This window comes from Octopus bimaculoides, chromosome 20 (assembly GCF_046866305.1).
Source record: "Octopus bimaculoides isolate indiv1 chromosome 20, ASM4686630v1, whole genome shotgun sequence".
NCBI classification, from domain to species: domain Eukaryota; kingdom Metazoa; phylum Mollusca; class Cephalopoda; order Octopoda; family Octopodidae; genus Octopus; species Octopus bimaculoides.
In genome coordinates, this window is record NC_142947.1 from 13,751,528 (window position 1) to 13,767,531 (window position 16,004).

The following is a 16,004-nucleotide window of genomic DNA, read 5'->3' on the forward strand; positions in this document are numbered from 1 at the left end:
GTATAGGTGCATATCTGGGTACAGGACATTGCAAACAAAACGTAGACGAGAAAACACACAAGCCACATAGAGAACATTCTACTTCATCAGCTACCCACGTTTTAACACCGGCGTTTCGAAGAGTATATATATATATATATATATATATATTTGTTTTGCAAGATTTTTGATGTGAAATCGTGTGTTGAAACAGATGTTGTTGTACTTGGGGATGGTCATATTGCCAGTTTAGCCAATAAAAACACATGCACTGTATATTTGGTGTTAATTTGCTTCAGCTTTATATTACATTAATCTTAATCTTAATCTTATAAGATTAAGATTAATGTAATATAAAGCTGAAGCAAATTAACACCAAATATACAGTGCGTGTGTTTTTATTGGCTAAACTGGCAATATGACCATCCCCAAGTACAACAACATATATATATATATATATATATATATATATATATTGGAATATCTCAAAGCACACTTATAAAAAGCATCATTTTTTACATTCTCAGTTCATCAATCTTTACATTCTGAGTTCAAATTCTGTTGGGGTTGACTTTGCCTTTCATCTTTTTGGATTCGATAAATTAAGTACCAGTTGAGTACTGGGGTCAATGTAATCGACTATCCCCCTCCCTTAAATTTCAGGCCTTGTGCCTATAGTAGGAAGGATCATTTAATAATAGCTTTATGAGTGTACTTCAAGATATTCCAAGAAAGAATTGCTTCATGCTCTCTTGAAAGTTTATAAAACTCATTAACACACTTTTATGTGGGGGGGGGGGGGGGTGTAATACAGACAGACAGATATGTGCGTGTAGATCAGTGCTCCACAACCTTTTCTCACTTGTGGTATACTTATGTATTCTTTTCAAAATTCAGCAGCACACCTGAACTAAAAATATGATATCCAGGTTCCACTGTGGCACACCTAGCATCGTTTCATGGCACACCAGTGTGCTGAAGCATGCTTGTTGCAGTGCACTGGTATAGATGGACAGACATGTGTTTCTATTTCGCCATATTTTCTCTCCTTTCTTTCAGAAGAAGAGTGAAGACTCGAAGCATAAAAAAACCATTGCTTCCCTTTTTCCTTATTTCCTGAGCATTAGCAAAATACACTTTGGTTTTCTTTTTTTTTTTTTACTTCATCTTTATGTTATACTAGCAATGCACCCCACCGTTGCCCAGGTGTTATGACCTACAGCCACTTTGTATTATTTGTTCCTTTCTTATGGGCAGAATCAACACATGAAGAGTATGAAGCAAACAACTCTTCTTTATAAACATGTTTTTTGGTCATTTTCTGATGAACAACGCTGCAGTTTCCATTTATCAAATTCAGTGACAAGTCTGTGGTTGGCCTAGGGCTATAGTAGAAAACACTTGCCCAAGGACTGAATGTGGAACCATGTATGCATATATATATATGTATGGATATATACAGAGACAGACAGACAGACAGACAAAGACAGAGAGTGATGCATGCATGCAAGCACACACACACACACACAATGGGGCTTTTCAATTTCTGTCCATCAATTTCATTCATAAGATATAAATCAAGCATTGGCATTGGTGGAGGACACCAACCTATAGTATCCATGCAGTGGGACTGAACCCTTCCTAACTGCACAGGAATGCCTGTAACCATAAACCTACGACCCTGACACGGTATGAACACACATACAGTGAGACAGAAACAGATCAACATTAATCAGATGTTAGAACATATTTTTAACAAGACATAAAGCAACATTAGTCACAGGGAGTTCATGGTTTGAAAAAATTGCTAGCAAAACATTAATTAATTTTATAATGCTCCAGCTAATTAAAACAATGAAATCTACATCCCATAGCACTTAATTGCCATTTTATTGGCTGGGTAATTGATTTTCATCAAAGATGTTGAAAACAGCTATATTTCTAAATTGATGTGTTCATACAGGTTAAATTAGCTAATAAGCCATAAATTTAAACCCTTAAATATTACCAAAGTGTAGTAGGGAGTCAATATTCTCATCTCCATTTTAAATCAAAATGTACATCTGACATTCATGTAAATTTCCAAACTTCCAAATTAACCCTCTTCGTAACAATCTGCTTAAGACTGCCCTAAGTCTACCTATGATTCATATCTTATTTTTTAACCCTTTAGCATTCATATCATTCTGTCAAAAGTAATGCTAATTTATTCATCATCATCATCATGGTTTAACGTCCACTTTCCATGCTGGCATGGGTTGGACGATTTGACTGAGGACTGGTGAAACCAGATGGCTACACCAGGCTCCAATCTGATTTGGCAGAGTTTCTACAGCTGGATGCCCTTCCTAATGCCAACCACTCCAAGAGTGTAGTGGGTACTTTATGTGCCACCGGCACGAAGGCCAGTCAGGCAATACTGGCAACGGCCATGCTCAAAATGGTGTATTTTACGTGCCACCTGCACAGGAGCCAGTCCAGCGGCACTGGCAACAATCTCGCTCGGCACAGGTGCCATCACGATTTCGCTTTCATATTGTTTTGAATTAATCATGCATTATCTCATAGATTTGAGATTTTGATGAGGTTACTGTTAATTTTTAGAATGACATTACAAGGTTAGTGTGCGAGGCCAAATCTGGCCACTGTTCATAAAACAGGTAGAATATTTTGGCTGAATATGGCCAGTTTAAATGCTAAAGGGTTATAGTGATCTAAAATTACAACCTTCTATCAAAATTTCAAGTTAGGTTATTTTACAAAAGTCTTCATTATTTTGAAATATTTTACAGAAATTGTCATTATATTCAAATTTAACAGAAACACTTAGCATACTCTGTAGAATGGTTGGTGTTAGGAATGGCATCCAGCTGTAGAAACAATGTCACAACAGATAATTTAGTGTCTGGACAGCTCTCCAGTTGGCCATTTCCTGTCAAACCGTCCAACCCATGCCAGCATGGAAAATGGACATTAAATGAAGATGGTGATGATTTCAACAGAAGTATGGTAACTAAAGGCTTGAAGTGATCTAAATTAAAAACCTTCCATAAAAATTTCAAGTCAATTTAGGTTTCAAAACCCAGCTTAATGGCAAAAGGGTCCAGATGGACTATATGTAATCTGAACCTTTCCCCCCTTATTTATTTTTTTTTTTTTACGGAATCCCACGTTTTAGGCTATGGAGATTCCGATTCTGAAAAAAAAAAATTTTCAAAATTCTCAAATTCAAAATTTCGATTCCCCCCACCCCATTTCCATAGGTTTTGAGTTAGGGTTAGGGTAAACCTAACCCTAACCCTAACCCTGACCGTAACCCTAACCAGATTTGGCTGTTATTTCTAGCATTGAAATTTTTCAAACAAGACATAAACTTCCTGTTGAAAAAGAGTTCATAACTCCAACTAAACACATTTGTCTCCCCTTACACACACTTCCTGTTTTGACACCACACTTCCTGCTTAACACAAACTTTTAACCCTTTTTTTAAACCTAGCACAACTTTCAATTCTCATGCATCCTTATTTTTCCAACCATTATATACATGAACTACCATTGAACTTCAAAAGCTCAAAGACAATATAATGTATTGGTATATTTATTTTTTTATATATTATTTTTTTTATATATTATTTTCTTCATTTTGTACTTCTTTGTAAAAAAACATTTTCATTCTCCTTCTTCTTGAAAATTTGCTTCGCAATAAAAGCCGGTTAGAAATCTTTATTAAAATATGCTTCCAGTTTAGCATTCTGCTTTATTTTTCATTTATATATATATATATATATATATATATATATATATATATATATATATATAGCTTCTTTCAGTTTCTGTCTGCCAAATCCACTCACAAGCCGTTAACCAGCACAGGGCTATAGTAGAAGACACTCGCTCAAGGTGCCATGTAGTGGGACTGAGCTTGAAACTATGTGGTCAGGAAGTAAACTTCTTAACTACATAGCCATGTCTTGGCACAAACAAAAAAAGAAAAAAAGACAACTGACAGCGATCACCAGCCAATATCAGTGCTACAAAAACAAAATCCTTAAAGATCAGTACTGACCAAACATATTAATCTCAACCAACAACCTATTAATGATATTAACTACTTCATCTCACTTTAGCAGCAGATTAACCATAAGATAGATAAAATGGTTATGGAGACTATGCCAAATATGGTCAGCAATCACAATCATCAATTCAATATATGCACTGCCACTATGCTGCCTATTCCACTGGAAATATTGAAGAAATTAAATATATTTCACCAACAATGCCTGCAGAATTATCGATAAGTAAATTCAGAGCAAGTTCACAGAAACTGCACAACATTACAACAGAATGTAGGTTACATCAAGCTGGCTTGGTTTTATGCTTACTAAATTACTACAAGACCAAAACTGTTGTAGATGGAGTATGCCTGAGTGGTTAAGATGCTTGCTTTGTAACCACATGATGCTGGGTTCAATCCATTGTATGATATGTTGGGCTAGTGTCATTTTCTATAACCTCATGGGTTAACCCTTGTTTTGAGAGTAAAACAAAGTAGAGGGAAACTAAAGAAGCCCATTGGATGACCCTGTGAGCTATGCCAGCAAACCAGATGCTCTTGGTGGGGGTCACCTATGTTGAACAGATCAAGAAACAGAGGTCAGGCTAATATGGACCACAGAGCCAACACCCCTACCAAGAAAAAAAGTTACAGAAGCATTTTTTTTTCTAGTTTTAGGCATTAAACTGTGGCCATGCTGGGGCACTGCTATGAAGATCTTTTAGGCAAATGAATCAACTGCAGTATCTATTTTCTAAAAAGTCTGGTACATATTCTATCAGGCTCTATTGCCGAACCAATAAGTTATGGAGACAAACAAACCAACACTGGTATACTAGTTGTGAAGCTGCAGTGGGAAATAAACACAGACACACATATATATGTGATGGGCTTCTTTCAGTTTCCGTATACCAAATCCACTCACAAGGCTTTGGTCAGCCCAAGGTTATAGTAGAAGGCACTTGCCCAAGGTGCCACGCAGTAGGATTGAACTCGGAACCTTGTGGTTGGGAAGCATTGTCTGTGCATTGATGACAATTTAAAACCAACATGACCTAGGAGAGGAAGTGGGATATTTTGGTGAGGCTGAAGAGCAGGGATCCAACTGGAGAGAAGCAGAATAAACAGCTCAGACCTATGCTACTTAAGGAGTGAAAAATTTAAGTAAGAAATTAAAACATTTCATACAAAATTAGTAAATGAACAAACAAAAATCATTGAAATCAAGCATAATGAGTGAAAAATAATCTCTTTAATCAAAGTACACTTTTTAATGCAATGCTAATTTAACAGCAAAACTACAATTTTTTATTTATTTTTTTTTACAAAATAACAAAAATTGCTTTCCATTTGGATTTTTTTAAATGTATGTTTAAGCCTAAACTAAAGAGATTGTGGAATATCATATCAAAAATTTACAGCAATATCAATTTCTTTTTCATAGATTTTTTTTTTTACATTTTTATCTTGCAAATAATTCACCTTCATTAAATACATATCATTATAAATTACTTATTATTATTATTATTAATATTATTATTGTTATTATTATAATTATTATTATTATTATTATTGCTAATATGGAACTTAGCTGTCCTTGTTTACAGATGTCCAGCTAAGTGGCCGCCATATACTAGTCCGTGGCAAGAATAAAGAAAACAAGGCAAAGAAACCACCCAAGATATACAGAAATATTATCGTTGTTTCTTTCGGAATTGCACACTGGTGAACTGCAAAATTATCACTGGTGATTAAAGCCTGCAAAAGACAAAAAAAGAGGTGGGGATTAAAGAAAGACAATGGCATACACGTAGATACAAATTTTATTTTATCCTACTTTATTTTGTTTTCCCTTTACTGAAATAGAGAAGCACATTAAATACAACTGGTATAGAATGAAATAATAAGAAAATATGTCAAAGTCTCCAAGACAGCAACTTAATCTGGAACGGGTAGTATCCGCCAGTTCAATAAAAGATACTTGTCTCTGTTTACACCTGCTAAAAATTTCAGATCTAGAATATATGTACATATATATATATATATATATATATATGGGAGAATTTACGAAAAAAACAACAGACGAAGACAGGTGGTGTAAACAACAAATGGATGTATTAGTTTAACGCTCGGGAATAGAGAAAGTCTTTGACGTTTCGAGCTACGCTCTTCAACTGAAAGGAACACAGAAAGAAATAAGGAGAGAAACAAGGAGAAAAAAAATATAGATGTAGTGGTCAGCGACACACACACACACACACACACACATACATAAGTGAATGAACAGATGAAAGACAGGGCACTCAACATATTTATTAGGAGTAACATGTATTTATTATTCAAAACAATTTGATTCAGATTCCATACTATTTCAAATTTCAAAGTCCCTAACAGACCCTGAGGTAACAGGAGCTATACACACACACACACACACACACACACACACACACACACACACACACACACACAGCAGGCTTCTTTCTACCAAAATTACTTACTGGTAGAGGACACTAGACTAGACACTAGCCCAAGGTATTGTTGCAGTGGGACTGAACCTGAAACTGTGTGAAAGCAAAGCAAGTTTCTTAACCACACAGCCATACCTGAACCTATAAAACAATCCCAGTGCCTTCAGTTTGGGCTTCCAATAATGGATGCTAAATTTTGAACAAAAAAAATACCCTGAGACAGAGACATCAAAGATACTCGCTCGTAGTACTTCATCAATGAATTTTGCAAGTAGATTTTATATAGAAATGTGTGGGATATTGATGAAAGAAAAAGGTTCAATATTAACAGATAGATTTAACTGTAAACAAAAACTTTTGTGGCAGTAAATCAATACTGCGCATTGTTGAAAAGTGTGGGAGAAATGAATAGTGTTCAATTTTATTGTCCTTTCAGTGATTATGTCCTCTTTACAGGTTTTTGTTTTCTTAAATCAATGTGATAATTAATAAGACATTGATTTAAGACGTGTGATAGTAAGAGTGGTTGAGTTGGTGAATGATTATAATGAAAATAAAGAGGAATTTTAAAATAAATATTGTGGGGATAAATCTTTAAGTTCACTGTATCCTATATGAGAAATTTTATGAGAGAGACAGACAGACAGAAGGGGATGGTACAATGACTATTGAAAAAAAAAACAGTGATTCTATCAGAGTGAGAAAAGTGAATTTTGCTATATCTAATATTCTGTGATATAATTAGAGCAGACAATAGAAATTATTGAAAATAAATTCTAATTAACTCCCTTTATTAGTAAACCTGGCTTGGATAGCATGTCAGCTATAGGAGAGAGAGAAGTGAGTGAGTGAGTGTGCGTGTGTGTGTGAGAGAGAGAGAGAGAGAGAGAGAGAGAGAGAGAGAGAGAGAGAGTGTGTGAGCAAGAAAGAGAGAGAGTGTGAGCAAGAAAGAGAGAGAGAGTGTGTGTGTGTGTGTGTGTGAGCAAGAGAGAGTGTGTGTGTGTGTATAAGAGAGAGTGTGTATAAGAGAGAGAGAGAGTGTGTATAAGAGAGAGAGAGAGTGTGTGTGTGTGTGTGTAAGAGAGAGAGAGTGTGAGTGTGTGTGTGTGTGCATGTGTGTTGAATTAGCATGGTGTAAACTATGTGTCTGTTGATGAGAAAAAGGAGATTTGCATTGTGATATTATCAATTATTACACTTGCAAGAATTTATAAATTCATTAAAACCTAAGTTTGTACAATAATGTTTAATTAGAATCTAAAAACCTCAAGAGGAATTTCTAGAGTTCTACATTTAACTTGGATATCTATAATTCGATTGGTCCGTCTCTTTCATCATCATCATCATCATCATCATCATCATCATTACCACCATTATGTCTCATTTCCATGCTGGCAGGGGTTGAACAGTTGGACAGGAGCTAGCAAGCCAGAGGACTGCAGCAAGCTCCAGTGTCTATCGTGGCATGGTATTTTAAGGCTCGATGCACTTCCAAATGCCAACCACTTTACAGAGTGGGCTGGATGCTTTCCACATGGCACCAGCATTGCAAAGTTTGCTTTGGCATACTCTTACTCTTTTACTTGTTTCAGTCATTTGATTGTGGCCATGCTGGAGCACTGCCTTTAGTCGAGCAAATCAACCCCAGGACTTATAAAATATTTTAACCTTGAATATTCAATAGTCCACAGAATAGAAATGTCAGTAAAAGGAAAGTGCTTCACTATATCAATCTCATATATACACAATAAAGATACTGTCAAAAGCAAATTTAAAAAATCATATAAACCAGAAGAAATGTAGGCGCTTTCTTATTCCTCCAGCTAAATGATGCCACTGTCCATTCTGGGGTGCCGTCACTGTGGACTCTGTAACAGCCATGATGGGTGTGTCCTGACATTATCAAACGAGGGTTCAGCAATTTAAAAATCTGAAAACAATGGTGAGATTAAATAAATATATAAAAGCAGTACAGTAAAATCATTTAAAAAATAGAGAGTTTTATACATAAAAACTTCCAGAATTTAGTTTTCAAGTTAGACTACAAACTACCTCTCAGAGAAGTAGCTTGCAGTCTTATGAACTGAGTTGTTCAAATACACTGATGCTGGACAAGCTAATGAGTGAGCCTCTATGTAGTCACTTGACTTGCTCAAAACAGCAGCTAAAATTATCTTATTTCTTTATTGCCCACAAGGGGCTAAACATAAAGGGGACAAACAAGGACAGACAAAGGGATTAAGTCGATTACATCAACCCCAGTGCATAGCTGGTACTTAATTTATCAATCCCGAAAGGATGAAAGGCAAAGTCGACCTCAGAACGTAACGGCAGACGAGATACCACTAAGCATTTCGCCTGGCATGCTATCATTTCTGCCAGCTCGCCGCTAAAATTGTCTCTCAAACTAACTTACCAAAGGACATGTGTAATGTAGTTCTGAAGACACTGTTCATACACACACACGCAAACACACGCACACACACATACACATGCATGTCTGTGTTTTCTGCTAACTGTCAGAAAAAGGAGCATTCAGAAAAAAGGAGAGATTAATAATACATTTTATTTTGGTTGAGCCGGTATTTTGTTACTCTGAGTTTCACCAGTGAGTGCACGAGATTTTCAAGCAAGTTATGATCCTGAGCACCCAAAGTTGAAACTCAGAGTAGCATGAGAATGACTTACCCAAAAGTGTGTGAGTGTGTGTGTGTGTGTGTGTGTGTGTGTGTGTTTTTGTTTGTTTATTTGTCTGTGTGTATATGTGTAAGAGAGGAGAGAGTGGGAGCAAGTTAGTGTGTGTGTGTGTGTGTCTAAAAAAAAATTAGGAATACTGTAATATCAGAGACATAAAAATCACTATCAAGTTGTTTCTGTTATCTAAATACACCCCATGGCTCTTGGGGGATCAAGAATCTGGGAGTTTTAGTGACATGAATTATCTAACCCAGGGGTTTTCAAACTGTGGTCCACGGACCACAGGGGGTCCGCAAGGACAAGACAGGGGGTTCGTGGACAGCAAATACTTTTTATGGGCAATTTGATTTTATATATGTTTTTTTAATCGAAATCTTTTAATTGACAATAAACTTATTTGTTAAATACTGTTAAATAAATATATGTAAAAATATATGTTATTTTAAGCAAATATTTATGTATAAATTTCATAAGCGTTTATAAAAGGGTTCCTAAGGTAAAGCCTGAAATATAAAGGGGTCCGCAAGTCAAAAAGTTTGAAAACCCCTGATCTAACCAGTTGCACTACTGACTTCTGGAAACCAGCAACCAGCAACCAGCCAACTACCCAGATAAACTTTGATATTTAGAAACAGGTTAGGTAACAAATTGTGAATGCTAAATCTTCTTTGGCGTAAAAATGTACCATCACTCGGCAAGATTAGCAACCAGCAACCTCAGGGTGAGAGTTAGACAGACACAGAGATACAAGACAATTTGAAGAAGGAAGGTGAAGAAGTTGAAAGAACTTCGTTAATTGATTTCATTATCAGTCGATAAAGTGGCTAGACAACTGACCGAATGCCATGTATAAATATGGAATGATAATACACCTAATTTAGTGCCATTTTATATTCTAGAATGCTGAAATAATACTGAAAACACATGAGCCTCTAAATGCTGCTCAAAATAGTTAGAAATAGCAGTAAAATCTCCTACTAATTACATCTTATTGTCTTTAAAAGACATTAGATAATGTAATACTAGGTATACTTTTGCCTAGAGAGAATAAACAAAATACAGAATGCTTAGAGTTTCAATAGATTTAATCAAAGATCTATTCAACTATCACTGACTTGGAGCTACACAACAAGAACTTTGAAAAGTCAAATATTTATTAAAAGAAAAAGAAAAAAAAAGTAAGTGAAATCAAATTGCACAGTGAAACAGGAATTGTTAACAATTGAAAACGACACAAATATTAAATATGCTAAAGTTATTACCTAAACCTATTTATCAACCTTGGAAATATGAAGATAGTGAAATGTGAAAGACTCGAATACGTGGACATGAGTAAGTGGATATCTAATTATAGAACAAAGTGTGAGAACATCTTGACTTGGAAAATTACATCATCTTCAGTGGAAGGTTATCACTCGACTTTCAACATTTGACCATCCGGTTTATGTTGGAAAGTATCTCTCATGGCTTGAAATTTGGAAAATAAATTGAATTCCAAGACTTAGATAATATAAGAAAGTTATTTGAGATCCAGCTTTGTTTTCAGTAAATGAAACTTTTAGCTGATTTTTTACCAGGCAGCTTTTACAAAAAAGGACATGGTATATTCTAGCAAGTCCTAATCATAACTGAGTATGAATTGGTAACACTTACCCAGTCATAGTCATGAATATAATTTGGTAACATGCTTTTGTTAATTGTTTTATGTATCTATGTAGTTGCTAGCAGACCTAGACATCCTCTGCCCCACCCCACCCCACCACCACCTCCCGGCCACCACTGATCCAGTCGAACATAGAGGATGTGATAGCTGGAGGGAGAGAAGGCTGTTCCAGAACTCAGATGAGCAGAAAAACATGGAATGAAGTAATTTGGTCAAAAACATAACACGCCATGCAACTCAGGAATTAAACCTGCCCAATATCTTAAACACAAAGGTCACATGGTTTCCCTGATCAACAGATACTAACACAAAGTCATTTAACTTGTACCAATTTACAGACACTGGCACTATAGTTACTGACAATAAAGACTGCTAAGAAGACATGTTTGCTTTCTCATTGATATTTAACTAACATTCAGCTATCATTACTAGCATGACATATGATTGTATAAACTATTATAAATCTTCTAAACTTATCTCTTTTAATAATCTTATCTTAAAGCAGATAACAGAAATAGCCAGGAAACACGATTTATGTGAAAAAACTAAGCTTTACTTTAACAGAATGAAATGCAATATGGTTATATCAGGGAAAATATTAAATAACCAAGGGAATGGTGTTGCTTTTATAACTTAGCAACAATCTGATATCATTGTTCTTGTCCTACAGAACAGATCTATATAAAAAAATACTAGAGTTGTGATCATCCCTCTTTTACTTAACCCTGAAGCATTCAGATTATTCTACCAAATGTAGTGCTTATTTATTCACATTGTTTTGATTTAATCATGCATTATCTTGTAGCTTAAAAATTTTTATTATGTGATTGTTATTTTTTGAATGACATTGTAGGGTAGATGTGAGAGGCTAGGATCTGGTTGGTTTTTAACGTGAAACAGGTTGTATATTTGGGCCGTGATCCCGCTCGGATGGTGCTGTTAGCGCTCCACTGGCATGAGTGCCAGTCATCAAATTTGGTTCACTTTTGATCTTATATATATATATATATATATATGTATGTATGTATGTATGTATGTATGTATATATATATATATATATATATATATATATATATATATATAGAGAGAGAGAGAGAGAGAGAGAGAGAAACAGGAGGTATATATTATCCTGGATACCTGTCTCCTTTTAAGACAGCAGTGTGTGTGATCTGAAGTGGGATTTAGCTGCTATTTATAGCAGATTAACTGATTACATACAGGCTCCTATGCCGGCTCATCAGTCTGAAGTTATTTTCGTATATGAATGAACAGTCAATGAAGGCATTAAACTGATATAACATTCGCAGCAACATCTTCTATTAAATATCCCAAGGAAACTGAATGGATGGTAAGATGTAAACTAGAAACTTGAATAGTAATCACCAGCAAAAAATGAAAACAAATATCGGATTCATTATTTCCTAAATAAAAATACAGAGAAATTTTCATTCAGTATTTTGTTTCTAAAAAGAGGTTGATCAAAGATATTATTGGATTATTGATTTTCTTGACTGACAAGCAGCAAATAAAAGTAAGGCTGTTAAATAACCCTGTTAACTTTATATGCCTTCAATTACTTCCTGACACATAAAGGAAAGCAGAACAGTTGTTTTGTACCCCTCATCAGAAACAATTATTTTAATTGTTTCCGAACACAGCATTAAATTATTCCTGCACTAAAACAAAACTTTGTCTCCGACTGGATTTGCCATTAGAGATTCTATTTAGATAAAATAGTGCTAATGTTTTTTAAATATAAAACTCATATTCATTTGAGTAACATAAGATATAAGATGCTAACCTAGAAAAACAAAACAAATTAAACAAAACAACTCCAGAACTTTCTGAATGATTAATTTTTCAATGCCATTATTTCAATTATAATTATAATTTTAGTTATTTGCACTACTGCTATAACGATGAAGATTGCTGGAAGAGAGCTGAACCAGATAATTTGTGAGATTAAAATTTGATTCCACACTGTTCTGAGTTCAGTTTTGTTGTTACTTCATCTGGGCTGATATAATTTATTGCAATATAATGCATGTGATTAGCATCAAGGATTTGCACACAGAATGTAAAGAACATGAAGAAATATAGCAAAGCAGATTTTCTGACACTGACAATTCTGCCATTTTGCCACCCTAACAACAATAATGATAATAATAATCTTTTCTGCTAGAAGCACAAGGCTTGAAATATGTCGTGGGGAGGAGGCTACTCCAGTGCAACGCCGGAATGATGAAAGGCAAAGCTGACCTTGGCAACATTTGAAATCAGGAAATAAAGACAAATGAAATGATGCTAAGCATTTTGTCCAGCATGCAGATGGCTACACCAGGCTCCAATCTGATTTGGCAGAGTTTCTACAGCTGGATGCCCTTCCTAACGCCAACCCTTCCTAACGGCCACGCTCAAAATGGTGTATTTTACATGCCACCTGCACAGGAGCCAGTCCAGCGGCACTGGCACGATATATGACATTTCCATTAATTCTTTTACTTGGTAAAACATGTTAGATAGCACAATTAACAGCAACCTGTTAATTGTGCTATCTAAATTGTTCAAAATAACACTATTTTTTTTGTTACAAAAATCAGTATTTTTTCTGGTAGTGAAGTATGATCACTGTTGAGAAACTGAATTTTATTTATTTTTTTAAATTTATTTTTAATTCTTTTTTTTTTATACTATCAGCCTATAAAAAAAACTGCTATCATTTCAACCTTAGGGTGTTTCTGCATAGCAGAGTTATGTTACTAGAAGATAAGTAAAAGTTAAAATCCTCTATATTTCTCCTTTAAATAGGAAAAAATTGACCAAAAGCAATTAGATTCTTATCTCTTTATGAAAAAGGTTCACATTAATGAACATTTTGCTAAATAGTTTCACTTAGTAAAAATCCACAAAATTCATAGAGGGCAGAGTGAAACATGCCTACTTCAGAACAAGAATAATAATAGTACATTCATTTATTTTGCCACGGTGGCCTAAAGATATATACATAAATGGGTTACAAAAAGGTTTAGTGTGTACAGGAGAAGCAATTATATAAAACAATGAGTGGTGAAAATGTTATACAATATATAAGGAAATAATAAAAATTTGACATATATCAATAAATGTAAGATACAAAAATAACTGAACATATATAGTGCTCTTTCATTCATTTATTTAACATTTTGCTTTTCCTTGCTAGTAGGATTTGAACACATTTGATTTTCAAGTGATATTTTATGGTCAGATGCTCTTTCTTATCACCAACGCTCACCTGTTTTTGCAAACACAGGGACTTTATATCCTTTTATTCTTTTACTCGTTTCAGTCATTTAGAATGTGGCCATGCTGGAGCACCACCTTTATGTTTTTGAAAGTGCAAAGTAACCAATCATAATGGCAACAACAAATATCAACATTATCACTGCTTGACTCACATGGCAAACTCATGGCAGCATGGAAAGTAAAGCAAAATATAGATGACGATGATGATGATGATGATGATGATGATACGTTTTATAGAAATTGATATAACTGAAGATTTAACCTGAAGGATGTTTATTTGCGAATGTGTTTCGAGCAGGAGGTAGGCACCTAACTCTGTTATTAAAGCTTAACAGTTTTGCAACAGAAATACAACAGACTGAACAAGATGTCTCGCTCATTCATTCAGTGTCTAACTGTGTGCCATTATGGATGATAAAAAGAGAAAAAGAGAAAAAAAAAAGAAAAAAGAAAAAAGAAAAAAAGAAACTGTTCTTATCCAGAAGGAGAAGACAAAAAGAGATTGAAGTGGGCATCTTAGAGACCTATCACAGACTTGTTTACAGCTGACACAGAAACTACTAACAGGGTTAATTGCCAGTGAGAAATGGAACAGATTTTTTTTTTTTTTTTTGAAGAATGGAAAGGATGTTGAAAGAAATCATTAGCCACATATAACCTATTTTACACTGACAAAATGATACTTCAAGAGATGAATGATGATGATCATAATAATAATAATAATAATAATAATAATAATAATAGTAATAATAATAATAATAATAATAATAATATTGATAATAATAATAATAATAATAATAATCTTTTCTATTCTAGGCACAAGGTCCGAAATTTTAGGGGAGGGGACCAGTCGATTAAATTGTCCCCAGTACACAACTGGTACTTAATTTATCGACCCCGAAAGGATGAAAGGCAAAGTCGACCTCGGTGGAATTTGAACTTAGAACGTAAAGACAGACAAAATACCGCTAAGCATGTCGCCCGGTGTGCTAACGTTTCTGCCAGCTTGCCATAATAATAATAATAATAATAATAATAATAATAATAATAATAATAATAATAATCCTTTCCGCTGTAGGCACAAGGCCTGAAAGTTGGTGGGAGGAGTTAAGTCGATTTCATCCACCCCAGTACTCAACTGGTACTTAATTTATTGACCCCAAAAGGATGAAAGGCAAAGTATACCCCGGTGAAATTTGTGGTCGGGAAGCAAACTGCTTACCCACACAGTCATACCTGGCCAGGCTAGTTGAAAATATCTGGCATTCATGATGGAGTACAAAAACTTTACTGATGTTGAGCATATGGTTTAAGTTGACACATAATCAAAAAATGCTGGTGCTATATGCAGTGGGATTGAACTCAAAACCACGTGGCTGCAAAACAAGTTTCTTACCCACACAACCATGCCTGCATCTATGCAACCATTTGATTTGTGCTCAATACATAATCAGTTTCTCCTGATATATAATGCAGAAGTATATTCATTTTGCCAAGAAGTATAGCAGACAGTATTTTTCTATTGACAACAACAACATCATCACCACCACCACCACCACCACCACCACCACCACAATCATCATCATCGTCATCATCATCGTCATCATCATCATCATCATCATCATCATCATTCAGCATCTGTTTTTCATACTAGCATGGGTGTAAGATGGTTTGTCTGGAAAGCTGCACCGCGTTCCAGTCTGTTTTGGGTTAGTTTCTATGGCTGGATGCCCTTCCTAATGCCAACCACTCCAGAGTGTACTGGGTGTTTTTTTTATACATGTCACTGGCACAGGTGCCTTTTACAAGTCACCAGCACAGGCATGCAAGAAAATTTAAGAAGAAAAATGACAAAAAGCAA

General features: G+C 35.0%; 1 protein-coding gene across 2 annotated transcripts in view; it reads right to left on the bottom strand.

Moving 5' to 3' along the window:
• Positions 1–5,266: 5,266 nt before the first annotated feature.
• The window catches only part of LOC106880848 (metallophosphoesterase 1), a 66,958-nt gene continuing 56,220 nt past the window's right edge, over positions 5,267–16,004 (bottom strand). For both annotated transcript variants that reach the window (XM_014930994.3, XM_052974920.2), the window contains exons 8-9: positions 8,291–8,431; positions 5,267–5,791 (exon numbers count right to left, since the gene is read on the bottom strand). In XM_014930994.3, the coding sequence (XP_014786480.1) occupies positions 5,621–5,791; positions 8,291–8,431 (312 nt within the window). In that variant the 3' untranslated portion in view covers positions 5,267–5,620. The remainder of the gene's footprint in view (positions 5,792–8,290; positions 8,432–16,004) is intronic.